General features: G+C 42.4%; 1 protein-coding gene across 4 annotated transcripts in view; it reads right to left on the bottom strand.

Moving 5' to 3' along the window:
- Window positions 1-27,799, bottom strand: part of LOC110533528 (rho GTPase-activating protein 32) — a 224,981-nt gene that overhangs the window by 14,052 nt on the left and 183,130 nt on the right. For 2 of the 4 annotated variants that reach the window (XM_021617826.3, XM_021617827.3), the window contains 3 exons: window positions 27,535-27,616; window positions 3,206-3,355; window positions 1,077-1,179 (listed from right to left, as the gene is read on the bottom strand). In XM_021617826.3, the coding sequence (XP_021473501.3) occupies window positions 1,077-1,179; window positions 3,206-3,355; window positions 27,535-27,616 (335 nt within the window). Of the gene's footprint in view, window positions 1-1,076; window positions 1,180-3,205; window positions 3,356-14,396; window positions 14,758-27,503; window positions 27,515-27,534; window positions 27,617-27,799 lie in introns of those variants that run through there. The other 2 variants (XM_090186179.1, XM_021617828.3) reach the window with 2 other exon arrangements.

The following is a 27,799-nucleotide window of genomic DNA, read 5'->3' as shown; positions in this document are numbered from 1 at the left end:
ATGAGCTTGTTGCTCCTTTTCAACAAATATTGAGGGTCTTCTTCTGGTGACATGATAATCGATGCTTGACTGCATTTGACAAATATTCTCACTCTTTTTCCATAATAACCTCTTATAGACTAGCCTACCCGCATCTGTGAGCTGTTGGCACGTGCCAAGACCAGATGGGCACATTTCCTATTTATCGCAACAGTTTTTGTGGAAACCAGGAAATGGCGGAGCTATTTCTATATAGTGCATCTTTAACAAATGGAAATGTTGATTTTGAGGTGGTTCTTAAATCTCAATCCTGAGCTAAACCATGTAAATACTTATTGCCGGGTAAGGGTTATACTTATTAGAGGGGGAAAAAAGACAAGAAAGCCCCATAAATACAAAAAATATATATATTTTCAGGGTTGGCTTCGAGGCGCCAAACATTCCATCCTCTTCCCTGTCCAAAATTTTATAGTTACAGGGTGAGCTGACATCGGGGTTCTCGGTTGGCGGAGTGAAAATGTCAGTTACTTGGACTGTTTCAGAGGACAAAACGAACAGCACAAAAATGTGATGGGAAAAGAACAGTTTGGGCTCATCTTTTTCTACAAGTTATGGTCAGTCAATAGGTTGACGAGGGACTTCCACACGCACGCACCCACACACATTGTTGTCGAGGGATGCCCACTGTGCCTACACAGAGGAAAATCCACATATCGCATGCGAAGGAAAAGATAATGGGTTTTTTTGTTTACAGTGCCAGTAATCTTTGATGGAATTTTTTATGTGATGTATGGCATACGTGGATTATCTTTGGGAGTTGGGTTCCACCCCTTACTTCATGTGACGAGAGTTGTATTCATTGAACATGAACTGATATTGATGGAGTACAATGGCACCTGGTAGTAAAGGTCCATGGTGTTAAAACGCTTTGTTTTCTCTCAATACCGAGGGATAAACAAATTCTCAGAAGTTGATGGCGGGTGTACACTTGAGATCACTTCTATGAATGCCCTATGAGGCAGACCCATGTTTAATGGATAGTGCTGCCAAATGTGTGTGTGTTTGACTGTGTGTGTGTGTGTGTGTGTGTGTCTAACCGTAGTTTCTGGATGTTGGAGGCGATTCCAGAGAGGCGGTACATGCCGTCCACCACGCCATGCTTCTCAATGAACTCTGTGCAGCTCTTGAGTACCTGGGGAACTGTAGCAGCAAACAAACACCACAATGTCAGAGAGAGAGAGTGAGAGAGAGAGAGAGAGGGAGAGAAAGACACCTTTAAAGGGCATCTCTACTTCAATCAATAGATGTGCACCGGAACACTGCAATAAATGTGCACCCTTTAATAATGTATAGACGTTTCCTTTCTAAAGAGCGTGCATATATTCTTCCTCAAGGGAACACTAGCTACGAGGGGTTTTGGACTGAGAGAATATTTGACATTCTCTGATAAAGAAAAACACAAACTTCTGTTGAGTGTCCGAGACCAAGGCCCAAAAAGGGTCCTTATTTCCTTTCTCCATCACTGCAGCATAGCAAATCAATATCCTACCACCTCTGGCTGTTTGTGAAAAAAACCTTTGTTACTTGTTGTTTCACCTTTGTTACTTCCTCTGGCCAGTGGTCAGCACAGAGCAGAGAGAGCAGTAGACTCGGTGGCTATCTGGATAAGATCATCAGATAACAAGTCATGGCCTGCTGCAAGGGCAGAGAGAGACACAGGGCGAGAGACAGGGCAAGAGAGAGAGAGAGAAACTCTACTTGGAGGAGTTGAGACATGAAATAGGGTATAGCCAACTTCTCTATTACAATAAAATAAATGTCTCAATGTGTCCCATTCTGTTGGAACAAAAATCAAATGCAAATAGTTAGTTGAAACTTCTTGTCAGGGAGGAAGATGTGATCTCTGAACTTTGTTGGCGTGAGGCAGGGAGAGGTCATTTCACTCTTGCAAAAATCTGTCCAAAATTAGGCCAATGCGTTTCTATGTGCTTATTTTGGACCAAAACTTGATGCTTGACCTCCCCCCTTTGGGATGACTCCCACTGTTAAGGCGGAAACCTGCAGCTCTTCAGTATATACAGATGGCGGGTGTAAATGGGAAGGCGCACAACACAGCACAGAGGAGCGAAAGAGACAAGACCAAAAATACAACACGAGAATAAGCAGACAAACGCTTATAAAAACAAAAAATAACAAAACCTTGATATACAGGGATTTGGAATATTGTGTAAAAAAAACATTAGAATTAATTAAATGTATGTGATATATCGCCCAGCCCTACATGGGGCCGTGCATTATCATGCTGGATCATAAGGTGATGGCGGCGGATGAATGGCATGACAATGGGCCTCAGGATCTCGTCATGATATATCAACATTCCTGCAGTCAGCATGCCAATTACATGCTCCCTTAAAACTTGTGACAAAACTGCACTTTTTAGAGTGGCCTGTTATTGTCCCCAGCACAAGGTGCACTTGAGTGATGGTCATGCTGTTTAATTACCTTCTTGATATGCCACACCTGCCAGGTGGATGGATTATCAAGGCAAAGGAGAAATACTCACTAACAGGGATGTAAACAAATTTGTGCACAAAATGTGTCACTGTAATGCAGTTTTACAACACTGTGGTGGGAGCCCATTTGAACAGAGTAGAAGAGGGAGGGGAATGGGGGGAGAGGAGGTTGTTTGGTTGGTAGTAGTGCAGGCAGACAGAACAGACAGCTCAGGATGGATTTGGGGGCAAACAAAGCATGTGTTGCCAGATCCCCCTGGCTCCAGATCAGTGGAGAGGAAAAAAATCTCCCTGTAACCACACTGCTGACCTGACCTTTACTCCCTCTAAGTTGCCACGGTCGCCGTAGCAACCCTCCTAGGGCGCAGAGGGTGGTCGGGTTCATTCTGCATGCACAGACCGTAAAGCTGTAGGGCGTGAGTCAACAACAGCCCAACCCTGCTCTAGCCTCTACCAGAGTTGAGCCAAGCTCTGCTATACAGCCACTGTTAGGTGGCGACTAGTCGGACCCTTGTACCATGAGTGACCATCATGCACAAAGAAAGGTGACCGCTAATCCTGAGAACACCTCTCAGTATTTTAGTGTTTGCATGTGTGCGTTTCAAGCCTTCAATACCACAGTTGAGGTCAAAGCTGAAGAACTTCCGCATTTATGTGTCAGAGATTGAATGTACCTGTGTGTTTGTGAGAGAGAAAGAAAGGGAGTGTCTCACCATCGTGGCCCGAGTTGAGGAGGTGCTCCCCAAGGTCACAGCCAAACACCCTCTCCCGGAGGATGCCCCGCTGCTTCAGCTTCTGCTTGGTGGGCCTGGACTTCATGAAGGTGCGCAGGAACGTGATCAGCTTCCCGTGCTTCTTAGACACTGCCAGGAAAGAGAGACACACACATACAATATGTTTAACACACACTCACATGTTCAGCTGGTGTTGACCGTCCATGTAACGTGAAATAACGCATTTAAAATGGTGAGCTGGCAAAGTGATGCAAACATACCAGTAAGATGAGCTGCAAGACCTTGCTTTCATTATATTATTGATTATTTTTAATCCAAGGTTATGCTGCATTTATGATCCAAGGTTCAATGGAAACATTTAACAGACCAGAGGTGTGTGTGAATAAGCCAGTCCCAACCAATACATGTTTTTATTTTTTTATTCTTCTAATGCCAGCCATTTATTACACCATGGGAAGATTTCTTGAGACTGTATTCAGCTTCATTCCTCAATTTAAATTCGAGGGCAACTGAAAACATCCTCCACCAGAATCACCGCCTCAATATGAAAGACAAACCAAAACCCCTCATTAAAGACAATGGGTCTAGAAAAAGGTCTAAGCCTTTCAAAGTACGGGCCCAGTTGTTTTCTCCATTTGGAAAATTGTGAGAAAAAAACCTCAGCTTTCAGAGAGAACAATGGAGTTGGCATGCCTGCAAACTTTTGTTCACAAATCCTCCACTGCAAATTGTAGATCCCAGAGTCAAATTTCCCCTGAAAAAGTGGAGACACATTCTCCAACGGAGCAGAAATAAGCCGGCTGTATCGTCCGACACGTTGGGGAATCAACTTTCCCTCTACAGCAAGGCTGCCTAATTCCAGTCCTGGAGGGCCAAAACATTTAGTTTTTTTGTTTCTACCTGGTAGTTAATTGCACTCCCCTGGTGTCCCAGGTCTGAATCAGTCCCTGTTTAGAGGGGGAAGATTAAAACCAGAAGTGTTTCAGACCTCCAGGACTGGAATTTGGCAGCCCTGCTCTACAGACTACAAACAAAATAAGTAACCCTATTCCAGGGACAACTTTTCTGAGTGAGTCCACTCTCTTCACCACAGATAAATACCGAAAGTACTTTCATTTGTGTTTATATTGAGTACGAGAAGCACACCGCTTCTAAATCATGAACCATACTTTCTGCATTGCTAAATTATCAGCTGATTAGAGCCAGAATTTCCCCTATGAGAAAGATACAAATTCCTTGGGGCTGAATCCCACCAAACTGCTGAGGCAGCTTTGTTACCAACCGTTGAGGCATCAAAAGGGCTTTGCATATCATGTAGGGCTGACAGAGCAATTGTATCAGCTTACACCAGCTGTCACTGTTATTTAGGAACCCACATCAACAGAAGCTGATGGGAGCACAAGCCTGCAAGGCAAGAAAGACTTTCCAGAGTTGTCTGAAGACTTCTCTGCTCAATGTCAACTCTGCTGACAGTGAAGGGGCAATTCCAGAGACACTCTTCGGAAAATCAAACTGATTGTGGGACAATGACGAGGTCATTGTTTAAGCTATCTTTGGTATAGCTTAATGATGGAAAACATATGGTAAACTATCTCACAGGGTTGGGTAAAGCCCTGCTGCAACTCTGATTTTATGCAGTGCCTTCGGAAGGTAATGTCACCCATAGAGTTTTTTTCTTCAAATAAATAAAACATGTAAAGCTGAAATATCTTAAGTCAATAAGTATTCCTCTTTGATATGGCAAGACTAAATAAGTTCAGGAGTTAAAAATAGTGTTTAACATGATTTTTTAATAACAACCTCATCTCTGTACCCCACACATACAATTATCTGTAAGGTCCCTAATTCCAGCCGTGAATTTCAAACACAGACTCAACCACAAAGACCAGGGAGGTTTTCCAATGCCTTGTAAAGGGCACCTATTGGTAGATGGGTAAAAAACAAACAAACAAAGCAGACATTGAATAATCCTTTGTGCATGGAGAATTTATTAATGACACTTCGGATGTTGTATTAATACACCCAGTCACCACAAAGATACAGGCGTCATTGATAACTCAGTTGCCGGAGAGGAAGGAAAGAGCTCAGGGATTTCACCATGAGGCCAATGGTGATTTTAAAACAGTTAGAGTTTAATGGCCGTGATAGGAGAAAACTGAGGAAGGATCAACAACATTGTAATTGCTCCACAATACTAACCTAATTGACTGAATGAAAGAAGGAAGTCTGAAAATAATAAAAATATTCCAAAACATGCATCCTGTTTTCAATAAGCCACTATAGTAAAACTGCAAAAAATGTGGCAAAATAATTAACTTTATGTTCTGAATACAAAGCATTATATTTGGGGCAAATTCAACAAAAACATCACTTTCCAAGATGGCGTAGCAGTCTTTGGCTTTTGTCCTGTCGTGTCCCTTGTGTATATCTTTTTCTTCGGATATCTTTTAAAAATATTTTCCTAAACCTTAACTTCTAAATGTATTTATATTTACCTCGGGTCTGGAATTCCTCCACTGAAGCTAGCCAGCTAACAACATACCAGCTATCAGTTAGCAAACAATTGCTAGCGGTCATCAGCTAACCTTTAGCTCGGAAAGCTCTCGCCAGTTCGAACAACGTGACTTAAACCAGAGCATAACGGACCTATTTCTCTCCATATCCCGAGATTCCTACAGCAAACTCCGAACATTTTCATCTGGATCTTTGCAACTAGCTAACCGCAATCCTGGTGACCACTCCTGGCTAGCATTTCCATCCCAGAGGAAGCTACCAATGAAGCCCACTCCTGGGCTACAATATTGGGACACCTTCTACTGCCAGTACGGGGCACGGAACCCCGCCAATCCTCTACGACTGGAATACTGACAATCTTCCCGAGGATTCCAACAGGCACCTCAGGCGTGATGCCTGCTGAAGGCCCAGTCTGCTAACCCCTAGAGCTACTTGGAACCCTACTAACTCCACGACTGGTCTATCGACGTCACCGCACGAAGAGGCAAAAACAGACTTACCCCCATCGCGACGTCTCCCAAAGGCTAACTTGCTAGCCCCGGTCTACTAACTGTTAGCTTGCCAGCCCCGGTCTGCTAACTGCTAACTTGTTTAGCACCGGCCTACTAACTGTTAGCGCGTTAACATCGGCCTGCTAACTGTCTGAATCGACGTGTTCCAAGTCAGCCCAACCACTCACTGGACCCATATGTTCACTTGGCTACGCATGCCTCTCTCTAATATCAATATGCCTCGTCCATTACTGTCCTGGTTAGTGATTACTGTCTTATTTCACTGTAGAGCCTCTAGCCCTGCTCAATATGCCTTAACCAACCATGTTGTTCCACCTCCTACATATGCGATGACATCACCTGGTTTAAACATCTCTAGAGACTATATCTCTCTAATCATTACTCAATGCCTAGGTTTACCTCCAATGTACTCACATCCTACCATACCTTTGTCTGTACACTATGCCTTGAATCTATGCTATCGTGCCCAGAAACCTGCCCAATTTACTCTCTGTTCTGAACGTGCTAGACGGCCAGTTCGTATAGCATTTAGCCATACCCTTATCCTACTTCTTCTCTGTTCCTCTGGTGATGTAGAGGTTAATCCAGGTCCTGCAGTGCCTAGCTCCTCTCCCACTCCCCAGGTGCTCTCATTTGTTGACTTATGCCTTGGTTTCATGCATGTCAACATTAGAAGCCTACTCCCTAAGTTTGTTTTACTAAATGCTTTAGCACACTCTGCCAACCCGGATGTCTTAGCCGTGTCTGAATCCTGGCTCAGGAAAACCACCAAAAACCCTGAAATCTCCACCGCTAACTATAACATTATCCCCCAAGATAGAACTGCCAAAGGGGACGGTGTTGCAATCTACTGCAAAGATAGTAATACAGAACTCTGCAGACTATCCAAGTCTGTACCCAAACAATTTGAGTGTCTACTTCTAAAAATTCACCTTTCCAGAAACAAGTCACTGTTGCCGCTTGCTATAGACCTCCCTCAGCCCCAGCTGTGCCCTCGATACCATATGTGAATTGATTACCCCCATCTTTCTTCTGCGCTCGTGCTACTAGGTGACCTAAACTGGGACATGCTTAACACCCCGGCCATCCTACAATCTAAGCTTGATGCCCTCAATGTCACAGAAATTATCAATGAACCTACCAGGTACAACTCCAAATCCGTAAACACGGGCATCCTCATAGATGTCATCCTAACTAACTCGCCCTCCAAATACACCTCTGCTGTTTTCAATCAAGATCTCAGCAATCACTGCCTCATTGCCTGCATCTGCGACCAAACGACCACCCCTCATCACTGTCAAACACTCCCTAAAACACTTCTGCGAGCAGGCCTTTCTAATTGACCTGGCCGGGGTAACCTGGAATGACATTGACCTCATCCCGTCAGTGGCTATTCTTTAAAAGTGCCTTCCTCACCATCTTAAATAAGCATGCCCCATTCAAAAAATGTAGAACTAGGAATAGATATAGTCCTTGGTTCATTCCAGACCTGTCTGCCCTTGACCAGCACAAAAACATCCTGTGGCGTTCTGCATTAGCATTGAATAGCCCCCGTGATATGCAACTTTTCAGGGAAGTTAGGAACAAATATACACAGGCAGTCAGGAAAGCTAAGGCTAGCTTTTTCAAATAGAAATTTGCATCCTGTAGTACAAACTCAAAAAAGTTCTGGGACACTAAAGTCCATGGAGAATAAGAGCACCTCCTTCCAGCTGCCCACTGCTCTGAGGCTAGGAAACACTGTCACCACCGATAAGTCCATTATAATTGAGAATTTCAATTAGCATTTCTCAATGGCTGGCCATGCTTTCCACCTGGCTACCCCTACCCCGGTCAACTGCCCGGCACCCTCCACAGCAACCCGCCAAAGCCCCCACCATTTCTCATTTACCCAAATCCAGATAGCTGATGTTCTGAAAGAGCTGCAAAATCTGGACCCCTACAAATCAGCCGGGCTAGACAATACGGACCCTCGCTTTCTAAAATCTCTTTTGTATCATCTGAGATTCCCAAAGATTGGAAAGCTTCCACGGTCATCCCCTTCTTCAAAGGGGGTGACACTCTAGACCCAAACTGCAACAGACCTATATATATTCTACCCTGTCTTTCTAAGGTCTTCGAAAGTCAAGTTAGCAAACAGATTACCGACCATTTCGAATCCCACCGTACCTTCTCCGCTATGCAATCTGGTTTCAGAGCTGGTCATGGGTGCACCTCAGCCACGCTCAAGGTCCTAAACGACATCATAACTGACATCGATGAGAGACATTACTATGCAGCCGTATTCATCGACCTGGCCAAGGCTTTCGACTCTGTCAATCACCACATTCTTATTGGCAGACTCGACAGCCTTGGTTTCTCAAATTATTGCCTCGCCTGGTTTACCAACTACTTCTCTGATAGAGTTCAGTATGTCAAATCGGAGGGCCTGTTGTCTGGACATCTGGGAGTCTCTATGGGGGTGCCACAAGGTTCAATTCTCGGGCGACTCTCTTCTCTGTATACATCAATGATGTTGCTCTTGCTGCTGGTGATTCTCTGGTACACCTCTACTGCAGACGACACCATTCTGTATACTTCTGGCCCCTCTTTGGACACTGTGTTAATTAACCTCCAGACGAGCTTCAATGCCATACAACTCTCCTTCCATGGCCTCCAACTGATCTTAAACATAAGTAAAACTAAATGCATGCTATTCAACAGATTACTGCCCGCACCTGCTCGCCCATCCAGCATCACTACTCTGGACGGTTCTGACTTACAATATGTGGACAACTACAAATACCTAGGTGTCTGGTTAGACTGTAAACTCTGCTTCCAGACTCACATTAAGCATCTCCAATCAAAAATTTAATCTGGAATTGGCTTCCTACAGTGGGGAGAACAAGTATTTGATACACTTCCGATTTTGCAGGTTTTCCTACTTACAAAGCATGTTCTACTGTATTATTGATTATGTTTTGTTTATTCCATGTGTAACTGTGTTGGAGTATGTGTTGAATTGCTATGCTTTATATTGGCCAGGTCACAGTTGCAAATGAGAACTTGTTCTCAACTAGCCTACCTGGTTAAATAAAGGTGAAGTAAAAACATTTTTTGTATTTTTTTTATCACTGAATACCATTCATATTTTCAAGCATGGTGGCGGCTGCATTATGTACTGGGTATGCTCGTCATCAGCAAGGACTAGGGAGTTTATGATAAAAATAAACAGAATAGAGCAAAGCACAGGCAAAATCATAGAGGAAAATCTGGTTGTCTGCTTTCCAACAGACACTGGGAGACAAATTCACCTTTCAGCAGGACAGTAACCTAAAACACAAGGCCAAATATACACTGGAGTTGCTTATCAAGACGATATTGAATGTTCCTGAGTGGTTTAGTTACATTTTTTTTTGCTAAATCGGCTTGAAAATCTAGGGAAAAAATAATGTAAAAAATAATAAGTGCTAATATTGTACAATCCAGACGTGCAAAGTTCTTAGAGACGTACCCAGAAAGACTCACCAGAGGTGATTCTAACATGTGATTCAACACTCAGTGGGTTGAATACTTACAGTGCCTTGCAAAAGTATTCGGCCCCCTTGAACTTTGCGACCTTTTGCCACATTTCAGGCTTCAAACATAAAGATATAAAACTGTATTTTTTTGTGAAGAATCAACAACAAGTGGGACACAATCATGAAGTGGAACGACATTTATTGGATATTTCAAAATGTTTAACAAATCAAAAACTGAAAAATTGGGCGTGCAAAATTATTCAGCCCCTTTACTTTCAGTGCAGCAAACTCTCTCCAGAAGTTCAGTGAGGATCTCTGAATGATCCAACGCTGACCTAAATGACTAATGATGATAAATACAATCCACCTGTGTGTAATCAAGTCTCCGTATAAATGCACCTGCACTGTGATAGTCTCAGAGGTCCGTTAAAAGCGCAGAGAGCATCATGAAGAACAAGGAACACACCAGGCAGGTCCGAGATACTGTTGTGAAGAAGTTTAAAGCCGGATTTGGATACAAAAAGATTTCCCAAGCTTTAAACATCCCAAGGAGTACTGTGCAAGCGATAATATTGAAATGGAAGGAGTATCAGACCACTGCAAATCTACCAAGACCTGGCCTTCCCTCTAAACTTTCAGCTCATACAAGGAGAAGACTGATCAGAGATGCAGCCAAGAGGCCCATGATCACTCTGGATGAACTGCAGAGATCTACAGCTGAGGTGGGAGACTCTGTCCACAACAATCAGTCGTATATTGCACAAATCTGGCCTTTATGGAAGAGTGGCAAGAAGAAAGACATTTCTTAAAGATATCCATAAAAAGTGTCGTTTAAAGTTTGCCACAAGCCACCTGGGAGACACACCAAACATGTGGAAGAAGGTGCTCTGGTCAGATGAAACCAAAATTGAACTTTTTGGCAACAATGCAAAACGTTATGTTTGGCGTAAAAGCAACACAGCTGAACACACCATCCCCACTGTCAAACATGGTGGTGGCAGCATCCTGCTTTTCTTCAGCAGGGACAGGGAAGATGGTTAAAATTGATGGGAAGATAGATGGAGCCAAATACAGGACCATTCTGGAAGAAAACCTGATGGAGTCTGCAAAAGACCTGAGACTGGGACGGAGATTTGTCTTCCAACAAGACAATGATCCAAAACATAAAGCAAAATCTACAATGGAATGGTTCAAAAATAAACATATCCAGGTGTTAGAATGGCCAAGTCAAAGTCCAGACCTGAATCCAATCGAGAATCTGTGGAAAGAACTGAAAACTGCTGTTCACAAATGCTCTCCATCCAACCTCACTGAGCTCGAGCTGTTTTGCAAGGAGGAATGGGAAAAAAATTCAGTCTCTCGATGTGCAAAACTGATAGAGACATACCCCAAGCGACTTACAGCTGTAATCGCAGCAAAAGGTGGCGCTACAAAGTATTAACTTAAGGGGGCTGAATAATTTTGCACACCCAATTTGTCCGTTTTTGATTTGTTAAAAAAGTTTGAAATATCCAATAAATGTCGTTCCACTTCATGATTGTGTCCCACTTGTTGTTGATTCTTCACAAAAAAATACAGTTTTATATCTTTATGTTTGAAGCCTGAAATGTGGCAAAAGGTCGCAAAGTTCAAGGGGGCCGAATACTTTCGCAAGGCACTGTATCTAATCAAGATATATTAGTGTTTTATTTTTCATATATATTTATATTTTTACAAATGTTTCTTCCACTATAATGTTATAGTATTTTGTATAGATCGTTGACAAAAAAAATGACAATGAAATCAATTTTAATCTTTGGAAACAGTAAAGGGGTGTGAATACTTCCTGAAGGTACTGTAGTGAGCAAGCTGAAGACCAGCATTTGGGTTAGTGGATCAGGATGATGTAAAACTTTCCCAGCAGTTGCTGAAACCTTCTTATATCATGGTATGCATTTGAAAACCTATAAAATGGCTGAGTCATAGTCAGCGGTGCAGAGAGCTGCTCCTCGGGTGGTTGGACACGGTGGAAGTCTCCGCGGTCCACAGCAAGTCAAATAAGAGCCAGCAGCCTCACCCTGAGATTTGCATGTGGAACTCTTGGATGCCAGAGGGGGAAATTTATGTGGAATTTTGATAGTTTGGGGAGAATTATTATTATTATTACTTTATTGTGACAAAACTGGTGTGGTTGACCGTAATGATATTTCACAATGCTCATACAGTTAGAAAATACTTTTACGACATTTTGAAAGGCAAACATCATGAATTATGACTTTTAAGGTGGTGTAAGGAGCAGTATGAAATTATGTCAACATAATGCAGACGGAGGTAAGCAGACACGCGGGTAGCTCGCGTGGACATGCACACACTCCGGTCAGAGTCAACACAAAGCAGCTACTGTCTGTTCTTTATCTTTACAACTTTCACAGTTAAGTGCCACTGTAGAGGAAGCTGACAATAACATTCCACATTGCACTGCATAGCTATCCTCTCAGTCAACATGGATCATTTCTCAAAACAAGAATAGACTGACAAGTTTCAGAAGAAAGTTCTTTGTTTCTAGCCATTTTGAGCCTGTAATCAGACCCACAAATGATGATGCTCCAGATACTCAACTAGACTAAAGAAGGCCAGTTGTATTGCTTCTTTAATCAGAACACCAGTTTTCAGCTGTGCTAACATAATTGCAAAATGATTTTTTTTATTTATTAGCCTTTTAAAATGATAAACTTGGATTAGCTAACACAACATGCCATTGGAACACAGGAGTGATGGTTGTTGATAATGGGCCTCTGTACGCCTATGTAGATATTTTAGTTTCCAGCTTCAATTGTAATTTACAACATTAACAATGTCTACACTGTATTTCTGATCAATTTGCTGTTATTTTAAATGGACAAAAAATGTGTTTTTCTTTCAAAAACAAGGATTTTTCTAAGGGAGCCCAAACTTTTGAACGGTAGTGTATTTGTAATAAAGCAGCTTTCTTGACAACATTTTTGCTTCCCCTTCCCCTACATTTATGGCGCATTCCCAAGATTATCCAGCGAAACATTTGGATCAGGATATCAGTAGGAAATATAAGCATCTGAATAATGAATAAATCTCTGAACTGATTTGATAACCTTATGCTTTTTGCTGTACTGTATTGAGATTGTTGCCAAGATAACAATGACAGGTTATACTGATGCCATGACACTAAACCATGCATTTCCAAGTACAGTACAACGGATATCAAGTCTGTCGATTGATATCTTATCTACTTGCAACATCGGTCCAACAATACTACTGGAGAGGGATGTCGAGGAATCCAACTATTATGTCAACTTCGTGCTCTATTTAGCAGAGCCTTTTTGCAACCTGCTCATGTTCAACAGGCTTGACCGCTCCATTTACCTGCTCAATTACCTCCCCATCCCCCCGTTTACAACCGCATCAAGCACTTTTATAGAGGGGGGAGCATTGTTCTGCCATGAGCCAATGTTTACATTCTTCACCAAGGCAGGTCCTATGGTATTCCATGGGGAAAACTGCTATAGAATATTTAGAAATGACACCATTGAGAGATGACAACAGTAACAGTATAATATGGACCTATCCAGTTAGCCCCCAAAAAAGCTTTAATTGCCAGTGGGAGCAATGTTGTGTCCAAAGCAAACAGTAGAATTGCATCTGCCCATTAAATGTGGTCCTGGGAGACAGTGATCTCTGTTTGGGTATGAGAGCGCTGGAGCATGTCACAGCCAGGCCAGAATGGCTGATTGTTCCAAGCTGAATACCCCATTGGAGTAACAGAGAGTTCTGGCTGAGAAAGGGATGACATCAGCCAAAAGTGTGTGGTCTCACAGGACAACTATGCAAATGGTCCTTTAAGACAACTAACAAATAGAGTAATATTTGTCTTGGGGTCTTGGAGTTCATTCTGACGTCTTATTTTCAGGGAGTCCACATGAAACTGCTTTATAAGACATCCATCTCAGCCTTTGTAAGATAAGGTTGATGACATGCAAACTACAAAGCCCAATAGACCTTTAAAGGATCAATGTGGTATCTCAAAGCTATGAATCAATTTAATGCATGTCATTATATGATGTAATTGCCACGACTCACAGGAGATATCAAGGGTGTAAAGAAAACGCAACACTGTTCTTGTGAGCATAAGGAAATTCCGAAGGAGTCTTAACATAAATAGGTCTGCCTATAGGACACTTAAACCTAACTGCTGTTGAATATTAACAGACCCTCACAAATGACAGTCATTGAAAGCATGAGCAGTTTCAACCTGAGACATAGTTGTCTATTTCCCTCCCACTGAGTTTAATTAATAATTTTAGAGCAATTGTCAAAGGAATGTTAGGGCTGATTTGAGTTTCAACAACTGTGCTACTAGACTTAATGACATGACTGCCCACATCACGCAAATCTAATAAAAATAATTTCAGAGAAGATCAACAAAACGGCTTGAACTTTCATCGATTGACAACATAATTTCAGAATTTAGGTGAGAAAGCAATGAATAAGTGACAAATAATTTGAATTTAGGGGCAAAGACAGTTCTAACCCCCCAGATACAATTGAAATACACACTATACTAGGCTAGAAATTAAATCCCATACAGTAATACATTCTACAGTAATACATTCTACAGTAATACATTCTTACCTGCGTTTCAGTGGGATTCTCCCTTTATGACAGGACTTTAAATAGGGGATCCAAGGTAAACTGTAGGCATTTCCTTACAGATGCTCGTACTGTGACTCCTTATAATTTGGTTAATACGACTAATTATTTCAAAAGACACCGCCGACAAAACTTCACTTGACAATCACAAAATGTAGGGCTACCTATGGACAGTGAATAGCAGTCAAAAATAGGATTAGGATAAGTGTGCTTCTCACTCCTCAGCGAGTCTACTATGAGTTCAATCGCCCCGCAAGCAAACTTTCGTCACAGCATTCTTTCCTTTCAGTTAAACCAGCCCCCTCCCGTGTCAGTTTACAACCCAACTAGACCATTGAACTGAGAAGAGGGTTGCTGCGAACGGAGTATGGGCAAGTGGGCGTGTAGAAAGGAGAGTAGCAGGCATGTGGAAAGGAGTGGGTGTGCCGAAAGGAACGATTTGGGCTTGTGGAAAAGACAAATAATTGTACATTTTCAGTTATAAAACTGATGATTGTTTATTTTTTATTAAAAGTAGTTATGATGTGCTTACTGTGACTGTCACCCTGATAAATCAAATAAAATTGTATTGGTCATATATACATGGTTAGCAGATGTTATTGCGAGTGTAGCGAAATGCTTGTGCATCTAAACTCAGCAAAAAAAGAAATGTCCCCTTTTCAAAGATAATTCGTTAAACACTGCTTGTTCAATTCACCATAAACAATTCATGAACATGCACCTGTGGAACAGTCGTTAAGTCAAGCTTACAGACGGTAGGCAATTAAGGTCACAGTTACGAAAACTTAGGACACTAAGGAGGCCTTTCTACTGACTCTGAAAAACACCAAAAGAAAGATGCCCAGGGTCCCTGCTCATCTGTGTGAATGTGCCTTGGGCATGCTGCAAGGAGGCATGAGGACTGCAGATGTGTCCAGGGCAATAGATTGCAATGTCCGTACTGTGAGACGCCTAAGACAGCGCTACAGGGAGAGAGAACAGACAACTGATCGTCCTCGCAGTGGCAGACCACGTGTAACAACACCTGCACAGGATCGGGTACATCCGAAAATCACACCTGCGGGACAGGTACAGGATAACAACAACAACTGCCCGAGTTACACCAGAAACGCACAATCCCTCCATCAGGGCTCAGAATGTCCGCAATAGGCTGAGAAAGGCTGGACAGAGGGCTTGTAGGCCTGTTGTAAGGGAGGTCCTCACCAGACATCTCCGGCAACAACGTTGCCTATGGGCACAAACCCACCATCGTTGGACCAGACAGGACTGGCAAAAAATGCCCTCCACTGATGAGTTGTGGTTTTGTCTCACCAGGGGTGATCGTCGGATTCACGTTTATCGACGACGGAATGAGCGTTACACTGAGGCCTGTACTCTGGAGCAGGATCGATTTGGAGGTAGAGGTTCCGTCATGGTCTGGGGCGATGTGTCACAGCATCATCAGACTGAGCGTGTTGTCATTGCAGGCAATCTCAACGCTGTGCATTACAGGGAAGACATCCTCCTCCCTCATGTGGTACCCTTCCTGCAGGCTCATCCTGACATGACCCTCCAGCATGACAATGCCACCAGCCATACTGCTCGTTCTGTGCGTGATTTCCTGCAAGACAGGAATGTCAGTGTTCTGCCATGGCCAGCGAAGAGCCTGGATCTCAATCCCATTGAGAATGTCTGGGACCTGTTAGATAGGAGGGTGAGGGCTAAGGCCATTCGCCCCAGAAATGTCTGGGAATTTACAGGTGCTTTGGTGGAAGAGTGGGGTAACATTTCACAGCAAGAACTGGCAAATCTGGTGCAGTCCATGAGGAGGAGATGCACTGCAGTGCTTAATGCAGCTGGTGGCCACACCAGATACTGACTGTTACTTTTGACTTTGACCCCATCTTTGTTCAGGGACACATTATTCCATTTATGTTATTCACATGACTGTGGAACTTGTTCAGGTTATGTCTCAGTTGTAAATATTTGTATGAACATAAGATTCAACAAGTTAAGTTTTCTGAAAATAAACGCAGTTGAGTTTAGTTCAGACAATGCAGCAATATCAACAAGTAATTTAACAATTCCACAACAACTACCTAATACATATACATCCAAGTAAAGGGATGGAAGGGTAATAATAAAGGTATATTCCAAAAAAAGTATGTATATTCATGCATGTATGTGTATGTATGTATATACAGTTGAAGTCGGAAGTTTACATACACTTAGGTTGGAATCATTAAAACTCATTTTTCAACCACTCCACAAATTTCTTGCAAACAAACTACAGTTTTGGCAAGTCGGTTAGGACATGAAGTAATGTTACCAACAATTGTATACAGACAGATTATTTCACTTATAATTCACTGTATCACAATTCCAATGGGTCAGAAGTTTACATACACTAAGTTGACTGTGCCTTTAAACAGCTCGGAAAATTCCAGAAAATTGTCATGGCTTTAGAAGCTTCTGATAGGCTAATTGACATCATTTGAGTAAAATGGAGGTGTACCTGTGGATGTATTTCAAGGCCTACCTTCAAACTCAGTGCCTCTTTGTTTGACATGGGGAAATCAGCCAAGACCTCAGAAGAAAAATTGTAGACCTCCACAAGTCTGGTTCATCCTTGGGAGAAATTTCCAAATGCCTAGAGGTACCACGTTCATCTGTACAAACAATAGTACGCACGTATAAACTCCATGGGACCACGCAGACATCATACAGTCTCCTAGAGATGAACGCACTTTGGTGTGAAAAGTGCAAATTAATCCCAGAACAACATCAAAGGACCTTGTGAAGATGCTGGAGGAAACGGGTACAAAAGTATCTATATCCACAGTAAAACGAGTCTATATCGACATAACCTGAAAGGCCGCTCAGCAAGGAAGAAGCCACTGGTCCAAAACAGCCATAAAAAAGCCAGACTACGGTTTGCAACTGCACATGGAGACAAAGATTGTACTTTTTGGAGGTTATGTTTGGAGGAAAAAGGGGTAAACTTGTAAGCCAAAGAACACCATCTCAACATGAAGCACGGTTGGCAGCATCATGTTGTGGGGGTGCTTTGCTGCAGGAGGGTCTGGTGCACTTCACAAAATAGATGGCATCATGAGGTAGGAAAATTATGTGGACATATTGAAGCAACATCGCAAGACATCAGTCAGGAAGTTAAAGCTTGGTCGCAAATGGGTCTTCCAAATGGACAATGACCCCAAGCATACTTCCAAAGTTGTGGAGAAACGGCTTAACGACAACAAAGTCAAGGTATTGGAGTGGCCATCACAAATCCCTGACCTCAATCCTATAGAAAATTTGTGGGCAGAACTGAAAAAGCGTGTGCGAGCAAGGAAGCCTACAAACCTGACTCAGTTACACCAGCTCTGTCAGGAGGAATGGGCCAAAATTCATCCAACTTATTGTGGGAAGCTTGTGGAAGGCTACCCGAAATGTTTGACCCAAGTTAGACAATTTAAAGGCAATGCTTCCAAATACTAATTGAGTGTATGAAAACTTCTGACACACTGGGAATGTGATGAAAGAAATAAAAGCTGAAATAAATCATTCTCTCTACTATTATTCTGACATTTCACATTCTTAAAATAAAGTGGTGATCCTAACTGACCTAAGGAGGAATTTTTACTAGGATTAAATGTCAGGAATTGTGAAAAACTGAGTTTAAATGTACTTGGCTAAAGTGTATGTAAACACACACACGTACGTACGTATGTATGTATATGGATATTTACCTCAAAAATATATGGGGGATTTGAAATGATGCAGACAATTACATTGATGGAAGCAACAATCTTTCCGCAATATCTAAAAGTAAAGGGATGGAATAAGAATATGTACATATAAATATATGGATGAGCAATGACTGAGCAGCATAGGCAAGATGCAATAGATGGTATAAAGTACAGTATATACATATGGGACGAGTAATGCGACGAGACGGCCTACAGGGAGGAGGTGAGGGCCCTCGGAGTGTGGTGTCAGGAAAATAACCTCACACTCAGTCAACAAAACTAAGGAGATGATTGTGGACTTCAGGAAACAGCAGAGGGAACACCCCCCTATCCACATCGATGGAACAGTAGTGGAGAGGGTAGCAAGTTTTAAGTTCCTTGGCATACACATCACAGACAAACTGAATTGGTCCACCCACACAGACAGCATCGTGAAGAAGGCGCAGCAGCGCCTCTTCAACCTCAGGAGGCTGAAGAAATGTTGTCACCAAAAGCACTCACAAACTTCTACAGATGCACAATCGAGAGCATCCTGTCGGGCTGTATCACCGCCTGGTACGGCAACTGCTCCGCCCACAACCGTAAGGCTCTCCAGAGGGTAGTGAGGTCTGCACAACGCATCACCGGGGGCAAACTACCTGCCCTCCAGGACACCTACACCACCCGATGTCACAGGAAGGCCATAAAGATCATCAAGGACAACAACCATCTGAGCCACTGCCTGTTCACCCCGCTATCATCCAGAAGGCGAGGTCAGTACAGGTGCATCAAAGCTGGGACCGAGAGACTGAAAAACAGCTTCTATCTCAAGGCCATCAGACTGTTAAACAGCCACCACTAACATTGAGTGGCTGCTGCCAACACACTGACTCAACTCCAGCCACTTTAATAATGGGAATTGATGGGAATTGATGTAAAATATATCACTAGCCACTTTAAACATTGCTACTTAATATCATGTTTACGTACCCTACATTATTTATCTCATATGTATTCGTATATACTGTACTCTATATCATCTACTGCATCTTTATGTAATACATGTATCACTAGCCACTTTAAACTATGCCACTTTGTTTCCATACTCATCTCATATGTATATACTGTACTCGATACCATCTACTGCATCTTGCCTATGCCGCTCTGTACCATCACTCATTCATATATCTTTATGTACATATTCTTTATCCCTTTACACTTGTGTGTATAAGGTAGTAGTTTTGGAATTGTTAGCTAGATTACTCGTTGGTTATTACTGCGTTGTCGGAACTAGAAGCACAAGCATTTCGCTACACTCGCATTAACATCTGCTAACCATGTGTATGTGACAAATAAAATTTGATTTGATTTGATGCAAGATATGTAAACATTAGTATTAAAGTGGCATTACTAAAGTGACTAGTGATCCATTTGATAGAGTGGCCAATGATTTCAAGTCTGTATGTAGGCAGCAGCCTCTCTGTTTTAGTGATGGCTGTGTAACAGTCTGATAGCCTTGAGATAGAAGCTATTTTTCAGTCTCCTGGTCCAAGCTTTGATGCACCTGTACTGACCTCGCTACTAGTAGCTACTTCCCATGCAGATGCCGGACCTGCCAGACAGTAGTGCCAGTGTAGTTGCCGTTCATGCCCTCCCCATTGAGTAGTAGACTGTATCCATGTATAAAAGTGACATCTAGATGGTTATTAATTTTCATTATTTCTTGTATAGGCTGCTATGAATCCATGGGAAGGAAAAAAGTTGACACGGTACCTACTGCCGGCGACATGTCCTGATACAGCTGCCCATTAAGGAAGCAGGTAGGAAGCAGGTTGGCAGGCATGTCGATACAACACCACAAATCTTCCCAATTAGGTGAGTTGCTTTCTATACACCCACTCTCCTTCGACATAGCCACTCGCCTATACTCCAGTCATCATATTGTGCTGCAGCTACCCATACTTGAGTGGACTGGCCGGTCAACATCTCGCATGGAAACGCTGTACAAATCGATGGAGCATACGACCAAAATTCTGTTTCAAAGAGGCACCACAACAAACCCATTTCACTTAGCACAGACGTAGCTCAGATTCAGAGTTCACATGTGCAGGGTTGCAGGTGTGATTGCCGGGTACAGTGACAATCTTAGGCTCCGAGCTCTAACATGCAGGACTAAGTGAAATAAAATTGTGAAAATTGTAAAATAAATTGTAAAATTCCAAAATTGTTTGGAAAAATGACATTCCCAAAGTAAACGGCCTATTTCTCAGGACCAGATGCTAGAATATGCATATAATTGACAGCTTAGGATAGAAAACACTCTAAAGTTTCTAAAACTGTAAAAATATTGTCTGTGAGTATAACAGAACTGATATTGCAGGCGAAAGCCTGAGAAAAGAGTCACTTCCTGATTGGATTTATTTTGAAACCCTGTGTTCCTATGCATCCCTATTGCCCATTGAAAGGGATATCAACCAGATTCCTTCTTCTATGGCTGCCCTAAGGTGTCAACAGCCTTTAGACATAGTTTCAGGCTTTTATTTTGAAGAATGAGCGTGAACGACCACATTGCGTAAGTGGATAGGTGGGGGCTCTCAGAGTGATTTTTGCACAAAAGAGAGAGGCGGCCATTGTTACTCCTGGGCCTAGTGAAAAGCCAACTGTCCCGGTTGATATATTATCGAATAGATATTTGAAAAACACCTTGAGGATTGATTATAAAAAACGTTTGACATGTTTCTGTGTTTCTGTGAATTTTTGTCTGCGTTGTCGTGGCTGCTCTTTCCGGTGGATTCCTGGGCGTAACGCACCAAACTAACGGAGGTATTTGGATATAAAAATATCTTTATGGAACAAAAGGAACATTTGTTGTCTAACTGGGAGTCTCATGAGTGAAAACATCCGAAGATCATCAAAGGTAAAGGATGAATTTGATTGCTTTTCTGATTTTCGTGACCAAGTTATCTGATGCTAGGTGTACTTATTGTTTTGTTATGCTATCGATAAACGTACACAAACCCTTGTATTGCTTTCGCTGTAAAGCATAATTTCAAAATCTGAGACAACAGGGTGATTAACAAAAAGCTGTGTTTCGCTATATTTCACTTGTGATTTCATGAATATGAATATTTTCTAGTAATATTATTTGACTATGCTATTCAGCGTTGCTGATGACAAATATACCGGATCCGGGTTGGGTGGTTCTAAGAGTTAAGTTCATGTTTAAAGTATCCCTATGTTTCTGTTATTACGGTACTATCACTCTGTTATTAGTACGCCTGCGCGGTAGTCTCACCGCTGATGGACCTGGCCTGAGTGCAATGGCAACCATGTACTGTGGAAATACGGTTTAGTAAATGTTGTTAAACTGGAACCTAGTCCTTGTGTAATTTTAGGTTAATGGGGATAGGGGGCAGTATTTTCACTTTGGATGAATTGCGTGCCCATAGTGAACTGCATCCTACTCTGTCCTAGATTGCTAATATATGCATATTATTATTACTATTGGATAAAATTATGTCTGAGTATAACAGAACTCATAGGGCAGGCAATCTTTCAAACAGGAAGTGAAATTCTGAATACGTCTAATTTCAAGTCATCACCTATCCAGTTCCAAATAAGATATGGATCTGGCAGCACTTTCTACGCCTTCCACTAGATGTCCTCATTCAGTAGAACGTGGAATGGAGCTTCTGGTGTGAACTTTGACCGAATGGGAGGGGAAATAGTCACTGTCCCGACAGAATGCCATTTTCCTGTGGCGCATTTGTCTGTGGGTGTCACCATCGTTCCATTTGGCTGCAGATGAAAACGTATGCTCCGGTTGGAACGTTATTGGATATATATGAAAATAACATCCTGAAGATTGATTCTCTACTTAGTTTGACCAGTTTATTTGACCTGGAATATATATTTTTGAAGTTTCGTCCAAGTTCTCCTGGACCAGCGTCAGCTTTTGGGCACGTGAGCTGAAAGTGCTAGCAAATGCAGCTAATTGGACACTAGTATTGGACATTATGGAACAAAACAACGATTTATCGTGGAACTAGAACTCCTTGCACTGCATTCTGATGAAAGATCATGAAAGGTAAGGTAATATTTATGATGTTATTTTGTATTTCTGTTGACTCCAACATGGCGGAGAAATATATTTACGTCTGAGCGCTGTCTCAGATTATTGCATGGTAGGCTTTTTTTGTAATGTTTTTAAAAAATCTGACACAGCGGTTGCATTAAGAACCAGTGTATCTTTAATTATATGTAGAACATGTATCTTTAGTCAAAGTTTATGATGAGTATTTCTGTTATCTGGCGTAGCTTTCTATAATTCCTCCGGATATTTTGGAGGCATTTCTGAACATAGCGTCAATGTAAACCGAGATTTGTGGATATAAATATGCATATTATCGAACAAAACATAAATGTATTGTGTAACATGTCATATGAGTGTCATCTGATGAAGATTTTCAAAAGGTTAGTGATTCATTTTATCTCTAATCCTGCTTTTGTGACTATCTTTGGCTGGGAAAAATGGCTGTGTTTTTTTGGGGATTTGGTGGTGGTCTAACATATATGTTGTGTTTTCGCTGTAAAACATTTTAAAAATTGGACATGATGGGTAGATGAACAAGATGTTTATCTTTCATTTGCTGTATTGGACTTGTTAATGTGTGAAAGTTAAATATTTCTTAAGAATATTTTTTAATTCCCTGCGCCACCTTTTCAGCTGAATGGGGGGGAATCGCCTTGCCATAACAGGTTAACACCCTCAAAGTAGCCTAAAAAACATTCCCTTTGTTTTCACATTGGTGTACTATGCACAAGTTGTGTGTACACCAAAAACATAGTAGGTGCGTGAGCACCCTCATTCTGCATCCAAGAGAATGAGGGCTGAAGTTTCTGAGACAATCTCCCACAATCATTCCCCACAGGCCCAAACTACACAAGGTCTTTGTGCCTCACATACTTTCACGGCCCAGAGCATATGTGTTGGGAAATTGACCAAAGCCCCATTGGGAAAAGCATGACAAATATTACTGTCTCCTTCACACATTCTCCATTCTATCTCTCACTTTGCTTCTCTCATAGACACATCCAGCTCTTGTCTTGGCTCGCTTGCACTCCTCACAGCTGCCCAAGTCACTCGACTGGTCCCCAGACAGGAAGCCAGCTCCAGCCCAGGGAGGAAGTAGCAGATTCAAAGAGTAGTGGGGTCAGAACATCTGGACAAACACCTGCCATACTAGGGCAGTCAGGTTGGAGAAAACAGCAGAGCTGATCACACTGTTGCTTAGACTTCAGTGTTTAAGTGTGTGGATGACGTGTGTCTCTCAGACTTCAGTGTTTAAGTGTGTGGATGACGTGCGTCTCTCAGACTTCAGTGTTTAAGTGTGTGGATGACGTGCGTTTCTCGGACTTCAGTGTTTAAATGTGTGGATGACGTGTAGTCTCTCAGACTTCAGTGTTTAAGTGTGTGGATGACGTGCGTCTCTCAGACTTCAGTGTTTAAGTGTGTGGATGACGTGTGTCTCTCAGACTTCAGTGTTTAAGTGTGTGGATGACGTGCGTCTCTCAGACTTCAGTGTTTAAGTGTGTGGATGACGTGTGTCTCTCAGACTTCAGTGTATAAGTGTGTGGATGACGTGTGTCTCTCAGACTTCAGTGTTTAAGTGTGTGGATGACGTGCGTCTCTCAGACTTCAGTGTTTAAGTGTGTGGATGACGTGTGTCTCTCAGGTTTAAGTGTGTGGATGACGTGCGTCTCTCAGACTTCAGTGTAACCCTTCATCCAAGTCAGACAGTTTGCAGATGTCCTTTTAAACTTGAGTTAAAAAGGCTAAAAACTATTCGGAGCTTTCCAAAGTAACTTTTTTTTCAAATGCAACTCAATACAGTGGTGTATCCAACTGCAAAGGATCTCCTTCAATCTGCTCACTCTCTGAAATTTCAGAGGTAGAAATCTCAACCCAGTTCGCCAGCTAAATGGACAGGAACCATTTTCTATGCAGGGGAGCTGGTGAGTGTATGTTTGAACATGTCAGGGTTCCTGTTAAGAATGTAGCCATTTCAGTGACCATGGAGAAGACTTGGCTCCTTAATGTTGCAGGACAAAGCTTAACGCTCCAAAGGATCCTTTTATAGCACCCGTCTTAAAGGGAGGACTTGAATAAATCAAGCCAGTCTAGACCCCAGCCACAGCCACACCCGAAAGTCTTTCAAGTTAAATCAAACAGAGTAGACAACTACAGCTGGCTGGTAACCAGATAGGGGGAACACTGAAGAGGTCTGAAGAAAAAAAGCAGCAGGATCAACTCCTCAAAAGGAACCCTGATAAACCTAAATAATAAAAGGTAAATAACACAGCAACACATTCATTGGAAATAGTCTAGTAATCAACTAATTAAGTCTAGTGCAAGTGAATCTGATAAAGGAGGGTACGTTACACTCCGACAACAGTGCTCAGGTTAGAGAGTAAGTGGATTTAGCTGTTCAAGTGAGTTTCCACGCATCAAAGACAAGTATTTTTCTAAACTTGACCAAAGCACTTGTGTTACATCATAGAGTGCACCAAGAACTAAGAATGAACTAAGAATGAACTGTGGACTCTGGTCCTAGTGTAGTGGTATTTTAGAGACTTGGTGAACAGACAGAGAAAGACAGAGTGCCTCAGCGGTGTGTCGTGTGCGTTAGTAGTGGGTTAGCTCTGTGGTGGTTAAGGCACACGTAGGGATGGACACACGTGTCAACCTGAGCTCAGGCTGTAGAAGTTTAACGGGTCGGTCACCCATGCACTGTCCTGCTTTACACTCTCCATCTCCAAATCTGTATGCCATTCACACGAACTGATGGATAGGCAGGAGAGGTGGGTAGGAACGGAGAGGGAGAGATCGTCCTGTTAGAGGAGGAACATGGCAGGAACAACAGCTTTTTTTTCTGTTTCGAGACTGTCACTCAGTCAGATAGCTTGGCATCTGACACTTGGTGGAGGAGGCACAAAAGGACATTACGCATTATGTGTGCATTGGTTAAAGTTCAATTAATATACAGGAAATGAATAAACCTTTCATAGTACATCATTGGGCAGTGAATACTACAAAACTTTGTCAGCAAATAAAATAATTTTCACTGTAAAAATTGGTGTCAGCCAGTACAAAGTATCATTAAGTGTTGCAATGACTATTGAATTTGACAACCAGGTGTGGAAGGAGGAAAAGCAGTGTGGGTAAGAAAAGTGTGTGGCCCTTAAGTGCATCCTTTCTTCCTCCTTCCTCTAATCTGTGATTAAGCATGATTAGATAGGTGAACCCAAGGGCTCCATCACATGGCTTTCACCTGTCCAGTCATTTCTAATCATTGACTACTTCAAGGAAAGAAAGAAGGATGCACTTGAACGGGGCCTGTGTTTGTGAGAGGGATAGGGAGAGGGGGTGTATACCAGCACGCACAGGGTGGAAAGAGACTCCAGGAGGCAGGCTGTAGACCAGAGCAGGGGAATGCTGAAGTAGGGTGGGGGGCAAAGGGGATGACAGTGAAATAAACAACAAGCTTAAACATGCATGGAGCAGAGTGAAGCCGTGCAAAAAACGACATGCAAATTTCAGGTGTGTGACCAATATGGAAACCCAATGAATGGAGATCTAAAATGGGTGGGCAAGCAAATAGGAGCCATTTCCACAGAGTTGACTTTCTTTGTGTGCATTCAGGACAGTATGACAGATACAGCATGATGCATTATTTTATTTGCATAACACACAATCTAATATGCTTAGAAACATTGGCTTTAAATTTTGTGCACCAGATAACATTGGGCCATAACCCCTAACAACATCTGAGATGACATAGTTATGGTGATGATGCTATTCCTCATTACGGATCCTATGGGGATCCTATGGGGTGTGTTGTTTTTTTTTGTCACCACTTCCCTGTATCCTTTGCCTTGATATTGTTCCCAGCAGGCCTTGCATGGTTCTGCTCCTACCAGGCCTCCCACCTCAATTCCAAAGGGTTGGTTCTGACACTGAGTCATTGGGTGATTCACCCCTTGAATTGGAAGGGAATTTTTCAAGACTGATTTAGATAGGCTTAAGGTGTCTGTGGCTGATCGAGAGAGTACATGGGGCTGAGTCCAAAATGGTACCTCATTCCCTACATAATGCTCTACTTTTGGTCAGAGCTCATGAGCTCTGGCCAAAAGTAGAGCATTATAGGGAATGGGATGTCATCTCAGGATATAAGATATGAATAGGATGGGATGCCATGGAAAGGGCTTGGCAGCCTGGTCATTCCGAAACATGACATAAGCTGCACTTTTCACAATCCATCTAAAAGTATTACCCATGTAAGAGGGGGTCAAAGTCCATGCATGATAGAGTTTCTATTACGCCTATCAGAATGTCGTGGCTGTACTTTCTGATTGTGATAGGGCTTTATGGTACACTCACGTGTTGAATGGCCGTGTTTGTTTTTGGACACTCATATGAGTGCGCTAGGTGGCTTATCTGTTTGCACTGGCTACCTATAGATCAGCGATACGTGTTTGCATTGGATTAACATTGACATTGTGCAAATAGAGACATGAGACGCAAGTTTAGGTGGTTATTCAAGAGCACGATAACTATGGATTTCATTTTTCAAGTTGTGAAACGTTGAGTAGTGGGAATTCTCACTGGACACTTCATACCAATATAAGATCATCACATTCAACTAAAGAGATCAATATTATGATCTAGGTCTTATGTTTTTATTTTGCAGTCTAGTGTTGTGTTGAATACGCAAGTCTCTTCAATCAATCCCTAGGTCTATACCGTCACTAAACGTTCCTTTTGGATTCACCCTATTGTATTGTGGAGTCAGCCCTGAAATGCATTTAAAAAGGCCAGTTAACATGAGAAATGTTTGGGTTGGTTGTGACTTCACTCATTCAGTGGTCTCTGCAATGACATGATAGGTGTTCCCTCACATTGCTCTGTGCTTTAGCCTCAGCTGGCCTAGCCGCCTGAGACAGACCGACACTTATGTAGAGCATCACCCTTACTCCTCCACAGAGTGGCACTAGCACCTGCTGCAGCTCAGTCACCATGACACACCACACATCCCATCCACATCATCATCACACCATACACTTACAGACGAGATCACAGTTGGGAATCCCCCCCCAATCTCACCAGACATTATCATACTCTAACGTTGATATGCATTTTCCATAACCAACTGCTTCCTGCTGTCATAAATATCAGATATATCTAGTTAGTAGTTTATAGTTAATGATGTCAAAATCACAACAACACATTTTTGATAAGAACTATTATATACTTTATCCACCAAAAACAACATAGCACCCAGTGGGAGCGAACGCTAGGAGAGTCACGGACGCCTCACTGTACCTGGTTTTGGCACCGAGAGGAAATACAGTACCTGGTTTTGGCACCGAGTTGGTGACGGACTGCGGCACCTTGTCGTTTATCAGCTCCACACACTCACTGGGAAAGAAGCCAACCTGGGGAGAGAGGACAAAAAACACTTTTTACACACACACACACACAGAGAGAGAGAGAGAGCACAAGAGTGAGCAGAGAGGATGAGTGTGTGTGAAAATGAATGAATGAATGAGTGAGTGAGAGCAGTACCACTAAAGACTGATAAACAGGCTTCAGCCACTTATATCAATATGTCTCTACTG

The sequence above is a fragment of the Oncorhynchus mykiss genome, chromosome 10 (genome assembly GCF_057628025.1).
Source record: "Oncorhynchus mykiss isolate SJ-2025 chromosome 10, ASM5762802v1, whole genome shotgun sequence".
In the NCBI taxonomy this organism is placed as follows: Eukaryota; Metazoa; Chordata; class Actinopteri; order Salmoniformes; family Salmonidae; genus Oncorhynchus; species Oncorhynchus mykiss.
This window is presented reverse-complemented; position numbering and strand designations above follow the sequence as displayed.